General features: G+C 42.5%; 1 protein-coding gene across 7 annotated transcripts in view; it reads right to left on the bottom strand.

Annotated features, from left to right (window-relative positions):
• Window positions 1-22,949, bottom strand: part of LOC126203475 (zinc finger protein 420-like) — a 164,757-nt gene that overhangs the window by 60,262 nt on the left and 81,546 nt on the right. For all 7 annotated transcript variants that reach the window (XM_049937799.1, XM_049937795.1, XM_049937794.1 and 4 more), the window contains 2 exons: window positions 20,639-20,782; window positions 3,124-3,312 (listed from right to left, as the gene is read on the bottom strand). In XM_049937799.1, coding sequence (XP_049793756.1) covers window positions 3,124-3,312; window positions 20,639-20,782 — 333 coding nt within the window. The remainder of the gene's footprint in view (window positions 1-3,123; window positions 3,313-20,638; window positions 20,783-22,949) is intronic.

Raw genomic sequence — 22,949 nt, forward strand, 5'->3', positions numbered from 1 at the left:
ACTTATCTGTCCGTAACTACCTGAACGTCAACTACCCGAGGCGATGGATCGGCCGCCAGGCAGCCCGTGACAGAGCACTTCATCACTGGCCTCCAAGAAGCCCTGATCTTACCCCCTGCGCTTTTTTCTGATGGGGTATGTTAAGGATATGGTGTTTCAGCCACCTCTCCCAGCCACCATTGATGATTTGAAACGAGAAATAACAGCAGCTATCCAAACTGTTACGCCTGATATGCTACAGAGAGTGTGGAACGAGTTGGAGTATCGGGTTGATATTGCTCGAGTGTCTGGAGGGGGCCATATTGAACAACTCTGAACTTGTTTTTGAGTGAAAAAAAACCTTTTTAAATACTCTTTGTAATGATGTATAACAGAAGGTTATATTATGTTTCTTTCATTAAATACACATTTTTAAAGTTGTGGTATTCTTTTTGAATCACCCTGTATTAAAGTACTGTGCTGCACATGTTAGTCCTGTATTTAGCCATATTTGTAACTTTTCCTTTAGGAATGGTCAGTTTCCTGAACAATTTCAGTACTCAGTAGTAAAGCCACTTTATAAAAAGGGAGAAAGGGACAATTTTAGACCTATTTCTATGCCATCAGTGTTTCCTAAAGTTATTGAAAAAGCTGTGTATGTAAGGATAATTGATCATTTTATATCACACGATTTGTTATCAAATGTTCAGCTTTAGAAGTTGTTTAATAACTGAAAATGCTATATTCTCTTTTCTCTGTGAGGTACTGGACGGGTTAAACAAAAGGTTTCGAACGCTAGGCATATTTTTTTATTTAAGTAAGGTGTTTGATTGTGTTGATCACAAATTATTGCTCCAGAAGTTGGACTATTAAGGAATATGCGGAGTAGCTCACAATTGGTTCACCTCTTACTTTAGCAACAGACAGCAAAAGGTCATTACTCACAATGTTGAGAATGGCTGTGATGTGGGGTCTGAGTGGGACACAGTCAAGTGGGGGTGCCCCAGACATCAGTGTTGGGGCCACTGCTTTTCCTTATTTATAAAATGATATGCCCTCTAGCAGTACAGGTAACTCTAAAATATTTCTGTTTGCTGATAGTAGTAAAGGATGTTGTGTGCAACACTGGCTCGATTTCAAATAGTGCAGTTCATGACCTAAGTTCATGGCTTGTAGAAAATAAACTAACACTAAATCACAGTAAGACTCAGTTTTTACAGTTTCTAACACACAATTCAACTAAACTTGACATTTTCATTTCACAGTATGGGAATATGACTACTGAAACGGAACAGTTCAAATTTCTAGGTGTTCAGATAGACAGTAAACTGTTGTGGAAAGCCCACATTCAGGATCTGGTTCAAAGACTTAAATTTGCCATTTTTACACTATTTGAACAGTATCTGAAGTGAGTGATCGTTCGACACGAAAATTGGTCTACTTTGCTTATTTTCATTCGCGTATGTCATATGGTACTATATTTTGGAGTAACTCTTCCCATTCTAAAAGGATATTTTTGGCTCAGAAACGGGTGGTTAGGGCAATAAGTGGTGTAAGTTCATGAACCTCTTGTCGACCCATGTTCACGAGTCTGCATTCATTGCACAACTTTTTATATTGGTATGACCATCAATCAGCTGTCCACCAGGATGAACAGCCACTGCTGAACTGTGGCCAAGAGCAAAGTAGACCATCCTGTGGCACACCATTCAGCCAGACGTAACACTCTCGATTTCAATGGCTGCTTCACTACCCGAGCCATCTAGACCCTTTCCTCCACCACCAGCTTTTCTGTACTGCACAAATGGAAGTTATCCTTACAACATATTCTCCGTTCCCATAATTATCCTTGCCTCAACCTATGGTAACATACTGTCCCCACACCCTTCACCCAACAGTTTACACTCCCTCTGTCCTATCATCCCCTCCCTATTCTCGTCTCCCACCCTGTTTATTTGCAGCCCTCTGCCAATGCAGCCACCCATATTTCCCCACTCCTCACCTAATGTGTTCTCTTTTTTCCCCACCTCCCTGCCCCACAAGCTCCTGACACTGCACCTGGTGGCATTCTAGTCCCTGCACATTCCAGACACTACTATCCCTTCCCCTTCCCTTTGTGCTTCCCCACCCCCTCCAGATTGTTGCTTTCATCCCACATGATGATGCATTCTGGCTCAAGATGCTGGAGGTGACGGTCGTGTGTGCATGCTTGTGTGTGTGTGTGTATGGGGAGGGATCACACGCTGACGAAGGGGCGAAGGCTGTGGCCGAAAGCTATTTGTTAGTGTCTTTTAATTGTGCCAGTCTGCAACTTGACTTGTCTTCTTTGCAGTAAGTATCAATTTGTCTTTTCCTAGATTGTTGACATTACTATCAGGAATTTCCATAGTTTGATTTTTACCTGCTAGTTGGCATGTTCTTCACTATCTTCAAAACTATATTTTGTAGAACACTGAGCTTTGTCCTGCACCGAAAATTATCACTTTGTGCACTAACAAAAAAGTTTGAAATTTATATGATCAATCCTGGAGTTTTCCTTGTTTGTAAAACTTTGAATTGTACATCCTATACCACAGTCAGAGGCAGGGCAAGTTTTACTCCTTACTCTCCCCTCCAAACCACACTTATTAGCCCTGTCACAGTGAACCACTCAGCCCAGTCAGACCACAGAACTGTCCTACCATCTTTTTTTTTGCAATATTCATGAGAGTCTTTCGCACAATAGATATCACATTCCTATTTTATTTATTTATTTATTTGTGAGATATACATTCCAAACTCTCTAAAAAAAATTCTAAGGTCTCAAACAGTGGCTTAGACCATTCTGAAGCATCACCTGTTTATATGTTCATGGTAGTAGGATGAATATCTTATCATCCAAACACATAAATTGTTAGCATGTCAAAGGTAAGACACAGACAGCAATTGTTTGGACAAGTGTGAAAATGATACCAGCTCTAGATACTGCTTCATTCATTAGGTTGCACATACCCTTAGAGAAGACAGATACTGGGAGGCTGTTCAGTGGAAAAAAAAGAAGAGCCAAGACTTGCTAGATTATCGCTGCTTCTCTAATCAATCAGGTGTTAATGATCTAGGTATTTTGATAATTAAGTAAATCAAGTTCTTTTCAAAATAGTGTACCTGTTTCACATCTGATGTACCTTCCTCAGTAACATAGATAATAATGTCTCTAGAAGATGGCACATCTATCCCATTTGAATTAAGTTGGCCTTCATGCTCCACATCATCATTTGATTGTATTTGTGGGCTGGTACTGTCACCATTCACTCCACAGTAATGCGTTTTGACATCATCAGCACACAGGAAATCCTGAAATGAAACAAATTAATGATTGTCACAATAAAATGCAGAAATATGTTCCTGCCAAACACTTCCCTGTGTAAAACACTCAAATCCAGTCACATAGAAGTAACTGCAGCATAAAACGCTCCTCTAATACATAAGATGTGCTGGACATCCACTGGTAGCACATTTCTGAGACACATTCTGAGCACATGGGAGATGCTAGGCTGCTATTAAATACTGCACACATGACACATCCCACGTTGCTTGAGGGTTTGAAGGCAGTATTCATTGTGAAGATCCACAGTGTGTGTATAGTGTGGAACGTTGCTAATGATTTGTAGCACTTTGTTCAGTATGATCTGCAGGTGGCGCAGTCGTGTAGGAGCTTCATATCCCCAGACGGGAGCTGCGTGCATCATCAGAGGTCTAATCAGTGTCATGTGGCTTAGACCATTCTGAAGCATCACCTGTTTACCGTATTTACTCGAATCTAAGCCACACTTTTTTTCCGGTTTTTGTAATCCAAAAAACAGCCTGCAGCTTAGAATCGAGTTTAAAGCAAGCGGAAGTTCTGAAAAATGTTGGTAGGTCCCGCCACAACTAACTTCTGCCGTCTAATACATGTAGCGCTTTGTAGGCACAAAGATAAATACTGGTGCCAAAACCTCTGCATCAGTAAATAAATTTTTTAAAAAAAGGTGGGAGACGAGCTTTTTTTCTCCGCCCCTAGTTTCGACCACTGCATTTTCATACATTATCCAACGAAGTAAATACAAATTCCGTATTGTTCATCTTCGAATGTAGCAGAATTTCAATGTACTACGAAAATCCGACTGGCAAGACTGTTTGCGATGTTTGTCAATATGGCCAACTCTACATTCGGTATATTTTCCTACCTGTGAGAAGAGATGGTTGCTAATAGGAACCTGACGAAATGTGACTCACATGCAGTATTCTCTTCACCATAAGAATAATACGAATATAAACATTTTGCCATGTATTCTTTCGTGTTTGCTGCTATCTCATTTAAATCCTGTCTGCCTAATAAACTACGAAACTAGAGTCAGACAACAGCAAATGCGGAAGAATATACATATCGTGTCATGTTTATAATCGTATTATTCTTATGCCTAATAGTGATACAGTCAGAAATGAAGCATGGCAACTGACTAGATTTTTAAATCTAAGATGAGTAATTTCTGTGCACAATTTGACGTACTAGAGAAGCGGCCGCAAAGATTTTCAAACGGAGAAAAATTTTCGCCTAACTCCAGTTCAGAACATGTTATTTGGCTCTTGTTGATCATTATCAAAGGAAGCAGCAGTGTAAGTAACAACAAATAGCAGTCTCTTGCCATTGTTTCGCTAATGAGACGATTCCGGTAGCGCGCACAAAAGCAAGCCATGCCACGCATGACACTGTACAGTAATGCATTCTCAGCTTAGTGACAAACACCTGTAACAAAGAAAATGGCACTTATCAGATCGAAGCAAAATAAGCAATCGATTCAAACCAGACGAAGCACATGAAAAAGGAAAGGTACCTGTATAACTACGGACGGAGCGCCCTACGCATAGCAATGGCTACCTGATGAAGCTTAACTGCTAAGCTTACGACTCAAACCCAACTACTGTAGCTGTATCGTCATTCATTCGACCTAAATTGTGTCTCATATTACAATGGACCAACTTTGTTTTGATTTGGAGGTGCGGCCTAAAACTTTTCTCTCCCCTTGAATTTAAAGTCTCAAATTTCAGGTGCGGCTTAGATTCGGAAATTTTTTCTTTCCTTTATTTCGAGTTTCATTTTTCAGGTGCGGCTTAGATTCGAGTGCGGCTTAGATTCGAGTGCGGCTTGGATTCGAGTCAATACGGTATATGTTCATGGTAGTAGGATGAATATCTTATCACAAAACAGATCCGAAAGCTGTTGCAGAGGCAACGGAAAAAGCATGCGAAGTTCGGAAGAACGCAAAATCCCAAAGATTGGCTAAAATTTACAGATGCGCGAAATGCATTTAATAGGTACCACAGCAAAACATTGTCTTGAAATTTGGTAGAAAATCCGATGAAATTCTGGTCATATGTAAAGTACACAAGCGGCAAGACGCAATCAATACCTTCGCTGCGCAGTGCTGATGGTACTGTTACCGACGACTGTGCCGGTAAAGCGGAGTTATTGAACGCAGTTTTCCGAAATTCCTTCACCAGGGAAGACGAATAGAATATTTCAGAATTTGAAACACGAACAGCTGCTAGCATGAGTTTCTTAGAAGTAGATACCTTAGGGGTTGTGAAGCAACTCAAATCGCTTGATACGGCAAGTCTTCAGGTCCAGATTGTATACCGATTAGGTTCCTTTCAGATTACGCTGATACAATAGCTCCCTACTTAGCAATAATATACAACCGCTCGCTCACCGATAGATCTGTACCTACAGATTGGAAAATTGCGCAGGTCGCACCAGTGTTTAAGAAGGGTAGTAGGAGTAATCCATCATACTACAGACCTATATCATGGACGTCGGTTTGCAGTAGGGTTTTGGAGCATATACCGTATTCAAACATTATGAATCACCTCAAAGGTAACGATCTATTGATACATAATCAGCATGGTTTCAGAAAACATTGTTCTTGTGCAACGCAGCTAGGTCTTTATTCGCACGAAATAAAGGCCACTATCGACAGAGGATCTCAAGTTGATTCCGTATTTCTAGATTTCCGGAAAGCTTTTGACACCATTCCTCACAAGTGACTTTTAATCAAGCTGTGGGCCTATGGGGTATCGTCTCAGTTGTGCGACTGGATTCGTGATTTCCTGTCACGAAGGTCGCAGTTCGTAGTAATAGATGGCAAATCATCGAGTAAAACTGAAGTGATATCGGGTGTTCCCCAGGGAAGCGTCCTGGGACCTCTGCTGTTCCTGATCTATATAAATGACTTGGGTAACAATCTGAGCAGTTCTCTTAGGTTGTTCGCAGATGATGCTGTAATTTACTGTCTAGTAAGGTCATCCAAAGACCAGTATCAGTTGCAAAGCGATTTAGAAAAGATTGCTGTATGGTGTGGCAGGTGGCAGTTGACGCTGAATAACGAAAAGTGTGAGGTGATCCACATGAGTTCCAAAAGAAATCCGTTGTAATTCAATTACTCGATAAATAGTACAATTCTCAAGGCTGTCAATTCAACTAAGTACCTGGGTGTTAAAATTACGAACAATTTCAGTTGGAAGGACCACATAGATAATATTATGGGGAAGGCGAGCCAAAGGTTGCGTTTCATTGGCAGGACACTTAGAAGATGCAACAAGTCCACTAAAGAGACAGTTTACACTACACTCGTTCGTCCTCTGTTAGAATATTGCTGCGCGGTGTGGGATCCTTACCAGGTGGGATTGACGGAGGACATCGAAAGGGTGCAAAAAAAGGGCAGCTCGTTTTGTATTATCACGTAATAGGGGAGAGAGTGTGGCACATATGATATGCGAGTTGGGATGGAAGTCATTAAAGCAAAGACGTTTTTCGTCACGGCGAGATCTATTTACGAAATTTCAGTCACCAACTTTCTATTCCGAATGCGAAAATATTTTGTTGAGCCCAACCTACATAGGTAGGAATGATCATCAAAATAAAATAAGAGATATCAGAGCTCGAACAGAAAGGTTTAGGTGTTCGTTTTTCCCGTGCGCTGTTCGGGAGTGGAATGGTAGAGAGATAGTATGATTGTGGTTCGATGAACCCTCTGCCAAGCACTTAAATGTGAATTGCAGAGTAATCATGTAGATGTAGATGTAGATGTATATGGACCTCGACACCCTCCTATTCAGTGTTCTTTCCCTGTTGAGCATTGGGTAGAGTTGTTTGAGCCTCGCGTGCACTCTGTTGGCAATGTATTCGATGAGGTCCCCCCATGTAAGTTTCCGGTCCAGCCAGACACCGAGATATCTGACTTTCTCTCGGAAACATCTGTCTACTGTGTTGATGTTTCCGCAGTAGTTTCGGTCTGCGTGTAAACAGAACTGCTTCGCACTTGTCAACGTTTACTTTAATACACCATTGTTCCAACCAAGGTTCAACAGTTCTGAGTACCATCTGTATTTGTGAATTAATGTTTGACGGTTTCCAATCTTGTGCAAGGATGGCTGTGTCATCCACGTAGATGGCTAACGTCATGTTTTGTGTTGCTGGGAAGTCGTTAAAGTACAGGTTAAACAAGATGGGCCCTAAGATGCTTCCTTGGGGTACTCCGGCTTCGATACCGTGTTGTGTTGATTGTTTGCCCTGCATGTCAGTGTTGAAACATCTGTTCGTGAGATGTGAGTGTATGAGACGTACAAGTCCACCTAGGAAACCAGCTTCGCTTAGTTTGTGTATAAGGCCATTGTGCCAGAGACAGTCGAAAGCTTTTTTTGATGTCCAGGAACACGGCCCCTGTGGCTTTGTTCATGTTGTAGCCATGTGTTACATGTTTGACTGCGCAGAGGAGTAGTTGTGTTGTCGAGCGGTGATTCCTAAAGGCGAATTGCTCCAGTCTTAGGATGTCATTGGCGATGCAGTGCCTAGTGATGCATTTTAATATTACCTTCTCCACAATCTTGTTGAGCGAGCACAGCAGACTGATGGGTCGGTAATTTTGTGGGAGGGAGTGGTCTTTCTCTGGCTTCCTGAACATCAGGACCTTGGCTACCTTCCAAAAGTCAGGATAGTGTTGGTGTTATAGGATAGCATTCATTATGTGTGTAAGGTATTCAATGGCTCTATGCGTGAACTCCTGGAGGACACAGTTTTGAATGCAATCAGGCTTAGGGGCTTTCCTAGCATTGGTATGTTTGATAGCCCATGTAATTTCATTGGTGCTAGTGCATCTAATTTCATCGCGCCTGGGCTGGGCTACAAGTCGTGTAACCTCCTGGTCCGTTTCAAGTGTGAATACTGGATGTGAAGGAGCCAGATTCAACATGAAAGACGCTGCAAGTGTTGTGGCCATAATGCCTGCCGTCTCTGTCGCAGAGTAAGCTGGGCCGTCTGATCCTTGTAGCGTGGGGATATAAAGTTTCTCCCTGGTGAAGTGTCTGGCTAGCTTCCACACACCAGGACATGTGGTATCTAGCCCAGTGAGTTTTTGTCCCCATTGTTCATTTTTAAATGTCCGTATTTTGTCCCGTATTATACCCTGGAGTCTGTTGACGTGCAGTTTATAGAACAGGCGCCTGGTATGTGTTGTCGTCGTAACTGCCGTCTGCTTCACGTCTGCTGTGCAGCGAGCTACTACCTTAATTTAAGTATTAACTATATTTTTCTTACTTGTCACTTCTTCTTCCATGTGTTTTTGCTTTTAGGAAGCTTTAATTGTCGAGTGCTAGTAATGGTGTTCCATAGATTTCGTGTTTGTTTTGAATACAGTCAGAGAGAGAGAGAGTCCCTTTGTCAACCATAGTGCCAGTAGTACTAGTGTTTGTTTTCAACACAGTCCAGAGACAGGTAGTGCTATTTTCATTGTTTTCTACAAGAAGTGTCTAGCAACCACAGTTTAGTCAACAATCAGCCACCTTTAGTGAATTAGCAGTCTAGTTAAAAGTTGATTAACTCTCTACAGTAAATTGATTTCTTAGGATGGATAGGATGTGTGACTGCTGTGTACGGACGCAGGAGGAGCTGGCCACTGTTCGCGAACAGCTGAACGTGTTGATGGCCACGGTCAGCCGTCTTCAGGCTGCTGCCTCTGAGTGTAGCGACAGTGGGGAGTCTGGTGTGTCGCATGGTACACCCCAGGTGTTACATGCTTCACCCACTGTCCCTGCTGTCGAGACATCTTTGCGGGTACCGGGCGCGGTTGGGCCACCCTCTCCCCAAGGGGAGTGGCGGGTTCAGCGGCGTTCGCGGTGCACGAGGCGGAGGGTCAATGTGGAGGCTGGCCATGTGCATCGCCCGCTCTGCCTGTGAGTGGACATGTGGCCGCTCCTTCAGCAAGGTCTGAGCAGGCACATGGGGGGGAGGGGTTTATTAGTTATTGGGAGCTCCAACGTTAGGCGGGTAATGGAGCCCCTTAGGGAAATAGCGAAAAGGTCGGGGAAGAAGGCCAGTGTTCACTCTGTCTGCTTGCCGGGGGGTCTCATCCGAGATGTGGAGGAGGCCCTGCCGGCAGCGATAGAGCACTGGGTGAACCCGACTGCAAATTGTTGCTCATGTCGGCACCAATGACTCCTGCCGTCTGGGTTCAGAGGTCATCCTCAGTTCGTACAGGCGGTTGGCGGAATTGGTGAAGGCGGAAAGCCTCGCTCGCGGGGTGGAATCTGAGCTAACTATTTGTAGTATCGTTCCCAGAACCGATCGTGGTCCTCTGGTTTGGAGCCGAGTAGAAGGCTTAAACCAGAGACTCAGATGATTCTGCGGAGATCTGGGGTGCAAATTTCTCGACCTCCGCTATCGGGTGGAGAAATGTAGGGTCCCCCCGAATAGGTCAGGCGTGCACTACACGCCGGAAGCGGCTACAAGGGTAGCGGAGTATGTGTGGAGTGCACATGTGGGTTTTTTATGTTAGAGAATTCCCTCCCTAGGCCCGACAAGACGCCTCCCGAGACGCGGCAAGGTAGGAGTAGGCAAAATGCAACAGGGAATAACAATATTAATATGCTAATAGTAAACTGCAGGAGCACCTATACAAAGGTCCAGAACTGCTCTCATTAATAAACGGTCACAATGCCCATATAGTACTAGGGACAGAAAGTTGGCTGAAACCAGACGTAAACAGTAATGAAATCCTAAACTCAGATTGGAATGTATACCGCAGAGACAGGCTGGACAGTGAAGGGGAAGGCGTGTTTATAGTGATAAGAAGTACAATAGTATTGAAGGAAATTGACGGACATACGAAATGTGAAATAATTTGGGTGAAGGTCACGGTTAAAGCAGGCTCAGACATGGTAATTGGATGTCTCTATAGGCCCCCTGGCTCAGCAGCTGTTGTGGCTGAGCACCTGAAGGATAATTTGGAAAATATTTCAAGTAGATTTCCCCACCATGTTACAGTTCTGGGTGGAGATTTTAATTTGCCGGACTCACACCTAGTGAGTACGTGGCTGGCGACCACGGGGTCCCGAGCTGAGTCCTGGCTGAGTCCTGGCATTGCTTCCACTTACTTATGCCAGGCTCCTCACTTTTATCTTTCCTATTTGGCCACCCTCGGCCAACTCGAGTTTTTTTTCCGACCCTGACGCTATTAGGTTTCGAGGGCTAGGGGTCTTCCATTTCCAACCTATACTTCTACTGAGCCGAATATCTCCCGGGATAAGGAGATTACCTTCTATCAAGTGCCAACGGCCTTCTAGGAGGGTGGATGAGCGGCTAGAAGGAAGGGCACTCTCTTACCCTTGGGGTGGGAAACTGCTCCTAAAGGCGGAGGAGCCACAAGGTGGCCAACGGCATAGAATGGAGAAGGCAACGGGAAACCACTCCATTAAAGACCCGGGCGGGTATCCCAAGTATCAACAGCTTATGATGGAAAGCTCTTTGGTTAAATTTTCCGGAGGTAAAATAGTCCCCCATTCGGATCTCCGGGTGGGGACAACTAAAGAGATACCAAAATCCAAAAGCATTAATGTAAGAAGGATAGCAACATGGAACGTCAACTCACTTCTTAAATGTGGTAAACTGGAAAACTTGAAAATGGAAATGAAACGAATGGATATTGATGTACTGGGAGTCTCAGAAATGAGATGGCCAAACGCTGGCGACTTTTGGTCAGGGGATTACAGAATCATACACACTGGAACAGCACAAGACAGTCCCGGGGTTGCAGGAGTGGGAATTATCCTCAATAAAGAGATGGGGTTAAGAGTAAAATGATTTGTTCAACATAGTGAGAGGATAATTTATGTCCGATTGGAAACTAAACCAAGAGACACAATCATAATCCAAGTATACATGCCAACTACGAGGCACGAGGATGATGAAATCGACATGATGTATGACCACCTTGAAGAAGTAATTGGCAGAATTAAAGGAGCTGAAAACCTTGTCATCATGGGAGATATGAATGCCGTTGTTGTGGAAGGTAAAGAAGAGGATGTGGCAGGGAATTTTGGATTAGGATTAAGAAATGAAAGAGGGGATAAACTTTTAGAATTCTGCCAAAGAAATAAACTTTGCATTACAAATACCTTCTTTAATCATCATCCAAGAAGAAGATATACTTGGAAAATGCCTGGTGACATCAACAGATACCAAATTGACTTCATATTAGTGAAGCAAAGATTTAAAAACCAAGTTAAAGACAGCAGATCATATCCAGGCTGTTTTGTGGAAAGTGACCACATACTCGTTATGATGATGACTGAACTAAAATTCAAGAACATTAAAAGATGAAGTACATGTAAATGGGATTTGACAAACCTGAAAAACGAAAATACACTGAAGCACTATCAACTAGAAACAGGCAAGAAAACAAATACACAGGGCTGCAATGACATCCAAAGCAGCTGGGAAAAAATAAAAACTGGTATTTTAGAAGCAGCAGAAGAAGTAATAGGAAAAGAAAGGACAGAGAAAAGGAAGGAATGGATCACTAATGACCTACTAAATATGATGGAAGAAAGAAGGAAATTAAAAAATTCTGTGAAGAAGGAAGACCAAGAGAAATACAAGAGTCTGAAAAACAGAATCAACAGAGAGGCAAAACAAGCAAGAGAAAAATACCTTGATGATCTCTGTATTTCAGTTGAGGACAACATGAGCAAGGGAAATATCGACAAGGCCTATAAATGTGTGAGACATTGCTTTGGAGACAGAAGAAACAAGTGTAGGGCTGTGATGGATGAAAATGGCAATATGTTGGATGACGATGATGAAGTTGCAAGAAGATGGAAACAATATACAGGAAAACTGTACAGCGGACCAGACCTGTCTGAAAACATCATGGAAGAAGAAACAGAAGTAGATGCACACAACATAGGTGAACCTATATTAAAGGTAGAGTTTGAACTAGCTCTGAAAAAATTGAAAAACAACAAATCGCCTGGTATAGACAATATCCCAGCCGAACTTCTGAAATCTGGAGGATCAAAACTGAACCAGGAGTTGTATAATCTTGTTTTCAACATGTACGAGCAGGGTAAAATTCCTACAGACTTTGAGAAAAACATTATGATCCCCATTCCAAAGAAGGCAAATGCTACAAGATGTGAAAATTATAGGACACTCAGCCTAGTTACTCATGCCTCTAAAATATTAACCTCAATTATCCTAAAACGCATAGAACAAAAAGTCGAAGCTACACTCTCCGAAGACCAGTTTGGATTCCGGAAAGATAGAGGAACCAGAGAAGCAATATTTGCTCTAAAACTAATAATAGAGAAACGACTAGATAAGAACCTGAAAACATACATAGCTTTCGTAGATGTAGAGAAAGCCTTTGATAATGTTAAATGGGATAAGATGTTTGAGGTAATCAAAAAAGTAGGAATAGACCATAAAGATAGAAAAATGATATGGAACCTGTACAAAAACGAGACAGCAGTTATCCGTGGACAGACAAAACAAGAAGAGGTGCAGATACGGAAAGGTGTCCGACAAGGTTGCGCACTATCCCCTGTTATCTTTAACGTATACATTGAAGAGGCGCTGAAAAAAGTAAGGGAAAATTCACAGACAGGTGTAGTAATTCATGGCCAACGAATAGATATGATAAGATATGCTGATGATATAGCTGTCCTGGCTGAAAGTGAAGAAGATCTTGTAGTCCTACTGAATAGAATGGATAAAGTTATGGGTGAAGAATATAATATGAGAATTAATAAAGCAAAAACAAAAGTAATGGCATGCGACAAAGAAGATCAAGTGAAAGTCCAAGTTCATGTAGGCAATGAACTGCTTGAACAAGTTGATAAATTTACTTATCTGGGCAGTAATATTACCAGGAATGGAAGGAGCAAGGCAGAAGTGAGAAGTAGAATAGCTCAAGCAAAGGCTGCTTTTAACAAGAAGAAAAACATATTAACATCTAAGAGCATCAGCCTTGAAACCAGGAAAAGATTTTTGAAATCATATGTGTGGAGTGTGGCATGCTATGGGTGTGAAACATGGACTCTCGGGACAGAGGAACAGCAGAAGCTAAATTCTTTTGAAATGTGGTGCTATAGACGCATGCTCAAAATAAAATGGATCGACAAGGTCACAAACGAAGTGGTTCTGGAAAGAGCAGGTGAGAAGAGAAGCTTCTGGAGTTTCATTGTTAAAAGAAGAGTGCAATTTACAGGCCATCTATTAAGACATAAAGGACTCCTGAACACAATCATAGAGGGATATGTCGAGGGAAAAAGACCAAGAGGAAGACCACGGCTGAGGTACATGGATCAAATCGTGAAAGATGTGGGATGTAACACCTATAAAGAAATGAAGAGAAAAGCTGAAAGACGCACAGAATGGAGACAAGCTGCCATTGTAGCTGTTGCAAACCAATCCTTGGATATACCACTACAGAAGAAGAAGACTGGGAGACTCATACGTTCATAACGGGTGGCAGGGACAAAGAATCCAGTGAAATTTTTTTAAGTGCTTTATCTGAAAACTACCTTGAGCAGTTAAACAGAGAACCGACTCGTGGTGATAACATATTAGACCTTCTGGTGACAAACAGACCCAAACTATTTGAAACAGTTAACGCAGAACAGGGTATCAGCGATTATAAAGCAGTTACCGTATTTACTCGAATCTAAGACACACCTGAAATTTGAGACTCGAAATTCAAGGGGAGAGAAAAGTTGTAGGCCGCATCTCCAAAACGAAACAAAGTTGGTCCATTGTAATATGAGACACAATTTAGGTCGAATGAATGACAATACAGCTACAGTAGTTTGGTTCGAGTCGTAAGCTTAGCAGTTAAGCTTTACGAGGTGGACATTGCTATGCGTCAGGCGCTCCGTCTGTATTTATACGGGTTTCACATGCTTCGTCTGGTTTGAATTGATTGCTTATTTTTCTTTGATCTGATAAGCGCCGTTTTCTTTGTTATGGGTGTTTACGTCACTCTAAGCTGAAAATTCATTACTGTACTGTGTCATGCATTGCTTGTCGCATTCTGATAATGCGTGTTTACGACCTGTCACCGCTCGCGGCATGGCTTGCTTTTGTGTGCGCTACCGGAATCGTCTCCTTAGCGAAACAATGGCAAGAGACTGCTATTTGTTGTTACTTACACTGCTGCTTTCTTTGATAATGATCAACAAGAACCAAATAATAGACTGTGTATGATAGAAGATGCTCTGAACGAGAGTTTAGCGAAAATTTTTCTCCGTTTGAAAATCTTTGCAAGCGCCTCTTTAGTACATTACATTCGGCACAGAAATTAGAGTCATCTTAGATTTAAAAACCTAGTCAATTGCTGTGCTTCATTTCTGACTGTATCACTATTAGGCATAAGAATAATACGAATATAAACATGACATGATATGATATGTATATTCTTCCGCATTTGCTGTTGTCTCACTCTAGTTTCGTAGTTTACTAGGCAGACAGGATTTAAATGAGATAGCAGCAAACACGAAACAATACGTGGCAAAATGTTTATATTCATATTATTCTTATGGTGAAGAGAATACCGCATGCGATTCACAATTCATAAAAGTTCCTATTAGCAACCACCTCTTCTCACAGGTAAGAAAAAATTCAGAACGTAGAGTTGGCCATATTGACGAGTAAAGTTGGCCATTTTGACAAACATCCCAAACAGTCTTGCCAGTCAGATTTTCATAGTACACTGAAATGCTGCTACATTCGAAGATGAACAATACAGAATTTTTATTTACTTCGTTGGATAATGTATGAAAATGCAATGGTCGAAACTCGGGGCGGAGAAAAAAAGCTCGTCTTCCACCTTTTTCTTAATTTATTTACTGACGCAGAGGATTTGGTGCCAGTATTTATCTTTGTGCCTACAAAGCATGCCAGTGTAGCACTACATATATTCGACGGCAGAAGTTAGTTGTGGCGGTAGACACCAACATTTTTCAGAACTTCCGCTTGCTTTGCACTCGATTCTAAGCCACAGGTGGTTTTTTGGATTACAAAAACCGGAAAAAAAGTGCGGCTTAGATTCGAGTAAATACGGTACTGCATCGATCATTTCAGCCATAAATAGAAATATTAAAAAAGGTCGGAAGATTTTTCTGTTTAGCAGAAGTGACAAAAAGCAGATTACAGAGTACCTGACGGCTCAACACAAAAGTTTTGTCTCAAGTACAGATAGTGTTGAGGATCAGTGGACAAAGTTCAAAACCATCGTACAATATGCGTTAGATGAGTATGTGCCAAGCGAGATCGTAAGAGATGGAAAAGAGCCACCGTGGTACAACAACCGAGTTAGAAAACTGCTGCAGAAGCAAAGGGAACTTCACAGCAAACATAAACATAGCCAAAGGCTTGCAGACAAACAAAAATTACGTGAAGCGAAATGTAGTGTGATGAGGGCTATGCGAGAGGCGTTCAACGAATTCGAAAGTAAATTTCTATGTACTGACTTGGCAGAAAATCCTAAGAAATTTTGGTCTTATGTCAAAGCAGTAGGTGGATCAAAACAAAATGTCCAGACACTCTGTGACCAAAATGGTACTGAAACAGAGGATGACAGACTAAAGGCCAAAATACTAAATGTCTTTTTCCAAAGCTGTTTCACAGAGGAAGACTGCACTGTAGTTCCTTCTCTAGATTGTCGTACAAATGACAAAATGGTAGACATCAAAATAGAAGACAGAGGGATAGAGAAACAATTAAAATCGCTCAAAAGAGGAAAGGCCGCTGGACCTGATGGGATACCAGTTCGATTTTACACAGAGTACGCGAAGGAACTTGCCCCCCTTCTTGAAGTGGTGTACCGTAGGTCTCTAGAAGAGCGTAGCATTCCATAGGATTGGAAAAGGGCACAGGTCATCCCCGTTTTTAAGAAGGGACGTCGAACAGATGTGCAGAACTATAGACCTATATCTCTAACGTCAATCAGTTGTAGAATTGTAGAATTTTGGAACACGTATTATGTTCGAGTGTAATGACTTTTCTGGAGACTAGGAAACTACTCTGTAGGAATCAGCATGGGTTTCGAAAAAGACAATCGTGTGAAACCCAGCTCGCGCTATTCGTCCACGAGACTCAGAGGGCCATAGACACGGGTTCACAGGTAGATGCCGTGTTTCTTGACTTCCGCAAGGCGTTCGATACAGTTCCCCACAGTCGTTTGATGAACAAAGTAAGAGCATATGGACTATCAGACCAATTGTGTGATTGGATTGAGGAGTTCCTAGATAACAGAACGCAACATGTCATTCTCAATGGAGAGAAGTCTTCCGAAGTAAGAGTGATTTCAGGTGTGCCACAGGGGACTGTGTAATGTGCTGCGAATACATAGAAAGATAGATCCCTTATCATTTAGCTACAAAATAGCAGGTCAGCAACTGTCCTTAATTCCATAAATTATCTGGGAGTACGCATTAGGAGTGATTTAAAATGGAATGATCATATAAAGTTGATCGTTGGTAAAGCAGATGCCAGACAGATTCATTGGAAGAATCCTAAGGTGGCCCGCATCTCGTGGTCGTGCGGTAGCGTTCTCGCTTCCCACGCTCGGGTTCCCGGGTTCGATTCCCGGCGGGGTCAGGGATTTTCTCTGCCTCGTGATGGCTGGGTGTTGTGTGATGTCCTTAGGTTAGTTAGGTTTAAGTAGTTCTAAGTTCTAGGGGACTGATGACCATAGATGTTTAGTCCCATAGTGCTCAGAGCCATTTGAACCCAATCCTAAGGAAATGCAATCCGAAAACAAAGGAAGTAGGTTACAGCACGCTTGTTTGCCCACTGCTTGAATACTGTTCAGCAGTGTGGGATCCGTACCAGATAGGGTTGATAGGAGAGATATAGAAGATCCAACGGAGAGCAGCGCGCGAAAGCGTTACAGAGATGATAGTTAAACTCCAGTGGAAGACTCTGCAGGAGAGACGCTCAGTAGCTCGGTACGGGCTTTTGTTAAAGTTCCGAGAACATACCTTTACCGAAGAGTCAAGCAGTATATTGCTTCCTCCCACATATATCTCGCGAAGAGACCATGAGGATAAAATCAGAGAGATTAGAGCCCACACAGAAGCATACCGACAATCCTTCTTTCCACGAACAATACGAGACTGGAATAGAAGGGAGAACCGATAGAGGTACTCAAGGTACCCTCCGCCACACACCATCAGGTGGCTTGCGGAGTATGGATGTAGATGTAGATATGCTGCCAGTATCTCCTGAGGAAGTTCCTGATTGAGATAAGGCCCAAGATCTTCTGGGGCAGGCTTTTGAGTGTTGTTTTGGTGTTGTATGTGTTATGGTGTCAGTCACTGCATCCTGGACGGCAGCAGTAAGTGCCTCCACAGCCTCATCAATTTGATGTGTGTTGTTAATTTCGTGGGTGTCAGAAATACGACTATCAAGCGTTTCCTTGAACAGTGTCCAATTTGCGCGCTTGTAGTTCAGTATCCAGGGTGGTTCTGAATCCTGAAGAGTTTCTTCCAGGTGCAGTATTACAGGCATCTGGTCCGAGTCCAGATCATTTTCAACCGTAAGGTTGAGTGTGCATGTGATGCCCTTGATGAGGGCTATGTCTAGCATGTCTGGCCTGTGTCAGGTCTGTGCAGGCACGAACGTGGGGGTGTCTGGCCCAAGTATAATGTAGTTTTGCCCTAGTGTGTGTCCATATAGTTTCTTGCCATTGGAGGTACGTATTTGTGAGTTCCAGTTGGGGTGTTTTGCACTTAGGCCTCCAGCAGCGATTACCCGTGGTGCTATGTTGAGAACTGTGCTCATATCACGTGTTATTGTGTCTCTAGGAGGACTGTACAGCGATACCAGTGCGGTGTTGGCTCCGTTGAACTTGACACTGATGGCCGTGGCCTCTAGTCTCTCAAGCGCAGGTAGCTCGATATTCGTGTGTTCTGTGTCTTTTTGTATGATGATTGCTGTGCCGCCTCCCTTCCTGCCATCCGCTCGGTCGGTACAATAAATGCCTGGGATGTTCAGCAGCTTGCAAGGCGTAAGCAGTGTTTCATTCACTGGGGCAGTTCGGATACCCTTTCGCTCCATGAACGCGACCATTTCAGCTCTTTTGTTTGCGATCCCATTGGCGTTCCAAAACAGGATCTGTGAGTTCATGTCAGCATCTACATTTCGGGGCTGGTGTAGTCTATTATCCATGTAGTGGTGTGAAAAGTGGTGTGATAGTGGCTTGGATGCTAGTCCAGTTGAGCGAGCCCGACATGAACTTCGGTGGCTGTGAGTCTGGGGAATAACGTCTCCATTATTCTCCAGAATGTTGAGATAATGTTAGGCGTGTTGGCCTGTGAGCTGTTGGTCGTGCTGGCGGCCGCTGATGCTTGTGTTGGTGTCTGGTGACGGCTGGCTTGTGTGTTGGCTGTTTGGGTGACAGTTGTGGGCGCCTGTGTAGTCCCTGTGGTGAGTGGGTGTGTTGTGTGGGACGCCACACGACTATGCAGGAACTCGAGACACTCGAACAATCCTTTCATCCTTACTCTGGGAAACTACGATCACAACCATAGGTGGAAGCATAAGCGGCCAAAGACATTACTAGCCAGGGCATAACCAACTGTGGCAAGCTAAAATACACCAACAAGCGACAAACGTAGGCAAGCCCCTGCATACCAGAAACATTGACTGGAAATACCAGCTGCTATTAGAGCCAACCAACAGGCTACAGCAGGGAAACTGACGAGCTCGCCCAACGACGCACAATCAAATCGCCCACATCACCCTACCCTGTCCATCTGATATATGAGCTATCGCACATACAATGATGATAAACCTAACTGTTGCAGGTTGATGACGCTGACCGACAGTTCAACACCGTCACCCTGCGCCAGCCGCTGAGCAACAGCACCGCACACCGTGAAAGGTATCGACACACATGATACCCACTACTAACAAAGCCTATCCTTGCATGACCTATCACAAGCAGCAAAAAATCCGCTACTGCTCTTACCACCTGACCTAACTATCACAGAGGTTTTTTCCCCTTGGCTCTTGCCTTGGCACTTTTTCCTCTGCCCTTCAAACTTTCGACCCAATCTATCTCAGGATGAGCGCGTATTAATGGTTAACCTTAAGCCGACGTACGCAAACATCTCAGTACCCACATCCTGCGACATCTCACATTAGTGAAAACCAACCCTTATGCAGAGATGGCAGTAGACCTTTTGAGTTGGTCATCATGCCAGTGTGGGTGTGGAAGGGCTCCACCTCTTGGGGCGGAGGGGGGGATGGGGGGGGGGGGGGGGGGGGGACACATACACACATCCCACCTAGCCAGATTGCTGACTTCAGCTGACGATAACATTACTCACGCAAGCCAAGTCACCTCAAGTCACTTGCCCCGTTGTGACAAAATGTGTTATCAGTGATCAATGTTTTCATTCCCATACACTACAGAGTTTAAAGTTTCAAGCAATGGGTGTGCAAAATGTGGAAAAAGCATTTTCAGTGACAAATAAATTGGAAATGATATGGAAGTACAATGAAAGCAGAACACTGTCCAAAAACGAATTTGTGCTGTCACTTGGAACACATATTCAACATTGCTAATTATTGTAAGCAAATGGAACGATCTTGAATAATAAATTGCTTGTGAAGGGGCAGTGAAATACCAGAAAGGAAAGGTCAGTGATTTTTATTATTTATTAGCTGACAAGTTGCAGACTGCGTATTTTCACAAGCCACATATTACAAAGAACAAAATTTAAGTAATTGGATAGATAAAAAATCTACTTACAAAGCAAAGGAACAAGAACACACAAATAAAAGGTGTTATGGGTTACTAGCTTTTTTTTCCTGGTAGAATGGCTGAATGGAAAGGAAGCTGGATGGAGAAAAAGGAGTGGTGGTTTACGAAATTGCGAGTTTCGGAAAAGTTGTCCGGGGGAGATTTAGCAGACAAATCTATACTTCCGCTTTTCAGTGACTTGTCTCTATTATTCATAAAATATTTATATTCTACCAGAACTTTCTAGCAGTCCTTAAATTTACAGCATGGTGTAGTGAATCAAATCAGAATAAGGGCTGGTATTCACTACTGAATGAATTTTGAAATCACAGTGCAAACTTCTAGAATGGTTATTTTCACTTCCACTACATATGCGGTACACGCTATGTTGTTTCCAAAAAGTAAAGACAAAAGATACACGATGTTCTTACAATTCTATTTATGTTTTTCAGCAGTTGGTAAGTACAGTAAATTTGGTTGTTTGTACTGTATCAAACGTAACAGTATTTTGCAAACTGTAATGTCACAAACAGTTACAGAAATGGATTCATAATACTTACTTTCTTACAAAATTTACAATGAAAGTCTTTCTCCTTCACATGGATACTTTCATGGTGCTTGAGAAGAGCTGCGTATTTAAAGCTAGCTCCACACAATTTGCAGTAAAAACTTCTGACATGAGTGCCATCCTTCAACTTCAGAGCCTATAAATAAAAAAACAGAATTCAGATTATATATTTTATATACATAGCAGTAATCTTACACATAATTGCCACAAAAGATTTCAAAGAAACATTTTTTTTTTCACAAAGATAATGAAAAACAGAGGAAGATTCAGTTCAGCTGTCACATACTTCTGACAAAAACAAAACAAAACTTCTCGTAGCTAGGGTTCACAGTCATGACATCATGGTCACTTTCTAACTGTAAAATTATTTATTGGTTCATTCCACTATTGCAATTTCAGCCATTATCATGTGGATGTAATTGCACCTTAGCACATGTCAAAACCTAAGACAAGCCTGACATATATGTGTGCACATGTGTGTATATACATGTCCCATTTATCTTGACCACCCTAAATAACTGTTTGTCCGGATGCATATTACAAAATGTTTCAAGCAAATGTTCTTTAGCCATCAGGGGGACATCAATCAGTGTGATTACCTACATTGTAGCTCTGTTTTTTTACGAAGATATGTGCAGCGGTATGACTTTTTTAAATGGCACACTGTATTTTTTATTCGGTAATTCATTTCCTCTCCTAAAGACCTATTCAAAAATGTATCACAGTGTACCATTCACTGAAACACAACGTCATTAATTACATAACACAACAATGACGTTGACACTCCTAGCGCTTAGTGCAGGTACTCAGAGTAATGGAACACATCCACGTGATGACGTTGACAGAGGACAAATGTAAACATAAGTAGAATGCACACCTGTCATTCCGTCAACCATCGTCAGTTGAAGAGTTGGGTGAGTAGAACGTACACCAGCGAAGAGGAGGTAGAAATGCTACACATCTATGGAGAATGTAAGTTAGCAGAACAGTAACAGCAATATTGTTTTATTATGTACGGGTACATTTAGTACAGTTGTTTAGTCCTTTTAAATACTGTTGTGTAGAGTAGGCATACAGTAAAGGCTGTCCTTCCTACAAACTGCATCAACATAATGTTTCTTTTATTGTTGTTGTTGAAGGTAGGCATAGTGCTACGCAGGCAGTGGAACTGTACAGAGAGCAAGCAATATCCTGACAAGAACTAACTTCCCCTCGTGTTGTTGTGAGGCTTCGGGAAACAGGAAGTTTCAAACCACGACAACGCAATGGTCATAGTACTCACACAGATGAAGCTGCTACAGTTACTGTTCTCACTTCTGTTGCTATGAATCCACATGTGAGCACACGAGTGCTTGACCACGAGATTGGCATTCCTGAAACCAGTATACATCGTATTCTTAAATGTCACCGGTTCCATCCTTACCATGTACACCTACAGCAAGAATTGCATGGGAATGACTTCCAGAATCTTGTACAGTTCTGTCAGTGGGCTCAGCAGCAAATCCTCGCCAACCGGAACTTCTTCTCCAGTGTTCTATTTACCGATGAATGTTCCTTCTCAAACAAAGGACAGGTAAATACAAGGAACATGCATTATTGGTCCAGCGACAACCCACAATGGCTTAGACAGGTGGAACATCAGCATCAATGGAGAATTAACGTCTGGCGTGGGATGCTTGGTACTACAATTATTGACCCTTATTTCATCAATGGTGGTCTAAATGGCACAGCATATGACAACTTTCTAAGACAAATTCTTCCTCCTCTTCTGGATGAAGTGCTGCTAAGAACCAGAATGCTTATGTTGTATCAACACGATGGATGTCCAGCACATAATGCCTTGCATGCACGTCGTGTTCTGCCAGATGAATTGGTTGAGAAGGAACAGTTACTTGCCCTGCTAGGTCTCCTGATCTAAATCCTCTGTATTTTTTTTCTTTGGGGATGCATTAAAGACACTGTCTATCGCGATATTCCAACAATGCCAGAGGACATGCAGGAACGTATCGTGCTTGCTTGTAATTCTCTTCAGCAGGCAACACTGGAAGCAGTAAATAATTCTTTCATTCAACGAGTGCACCAGTGTAGCGGTGTCCAAGGTCACCACTCTGGGCACCTTTGAATGTTCTGCTTCTGGGCAATGGTGCAGGAGGGTCAAAGTCAATTTTGTGTTACATTTTTTACTTGGTTTTCGTTTGTTTTCTGACAACTCCAGCAAGTGGACGAGTTTGTGATGCCAGGCTCAAAGTCAGTGTTGTGTTATGTAATTAATAATGTTGTGCTTCAGTGAATGATACACTGTG

This window comes from Schistocerca nitens, chromosome 9 (assembly GCF_023898315.1).
Source record: "Schistocerca nitens isolate TAMUIC-IGC-003100 chromosome 9, iqSchNite1.1, whole genome shotgun sequence".
Classification (NCBI taxonomy): domain Eukaryota; kingdom Metazoa; phylum Arthropoda; class Insecta; order Orthoptera; family Acrididae; genus Schistocerca; species Schistocerca nitens.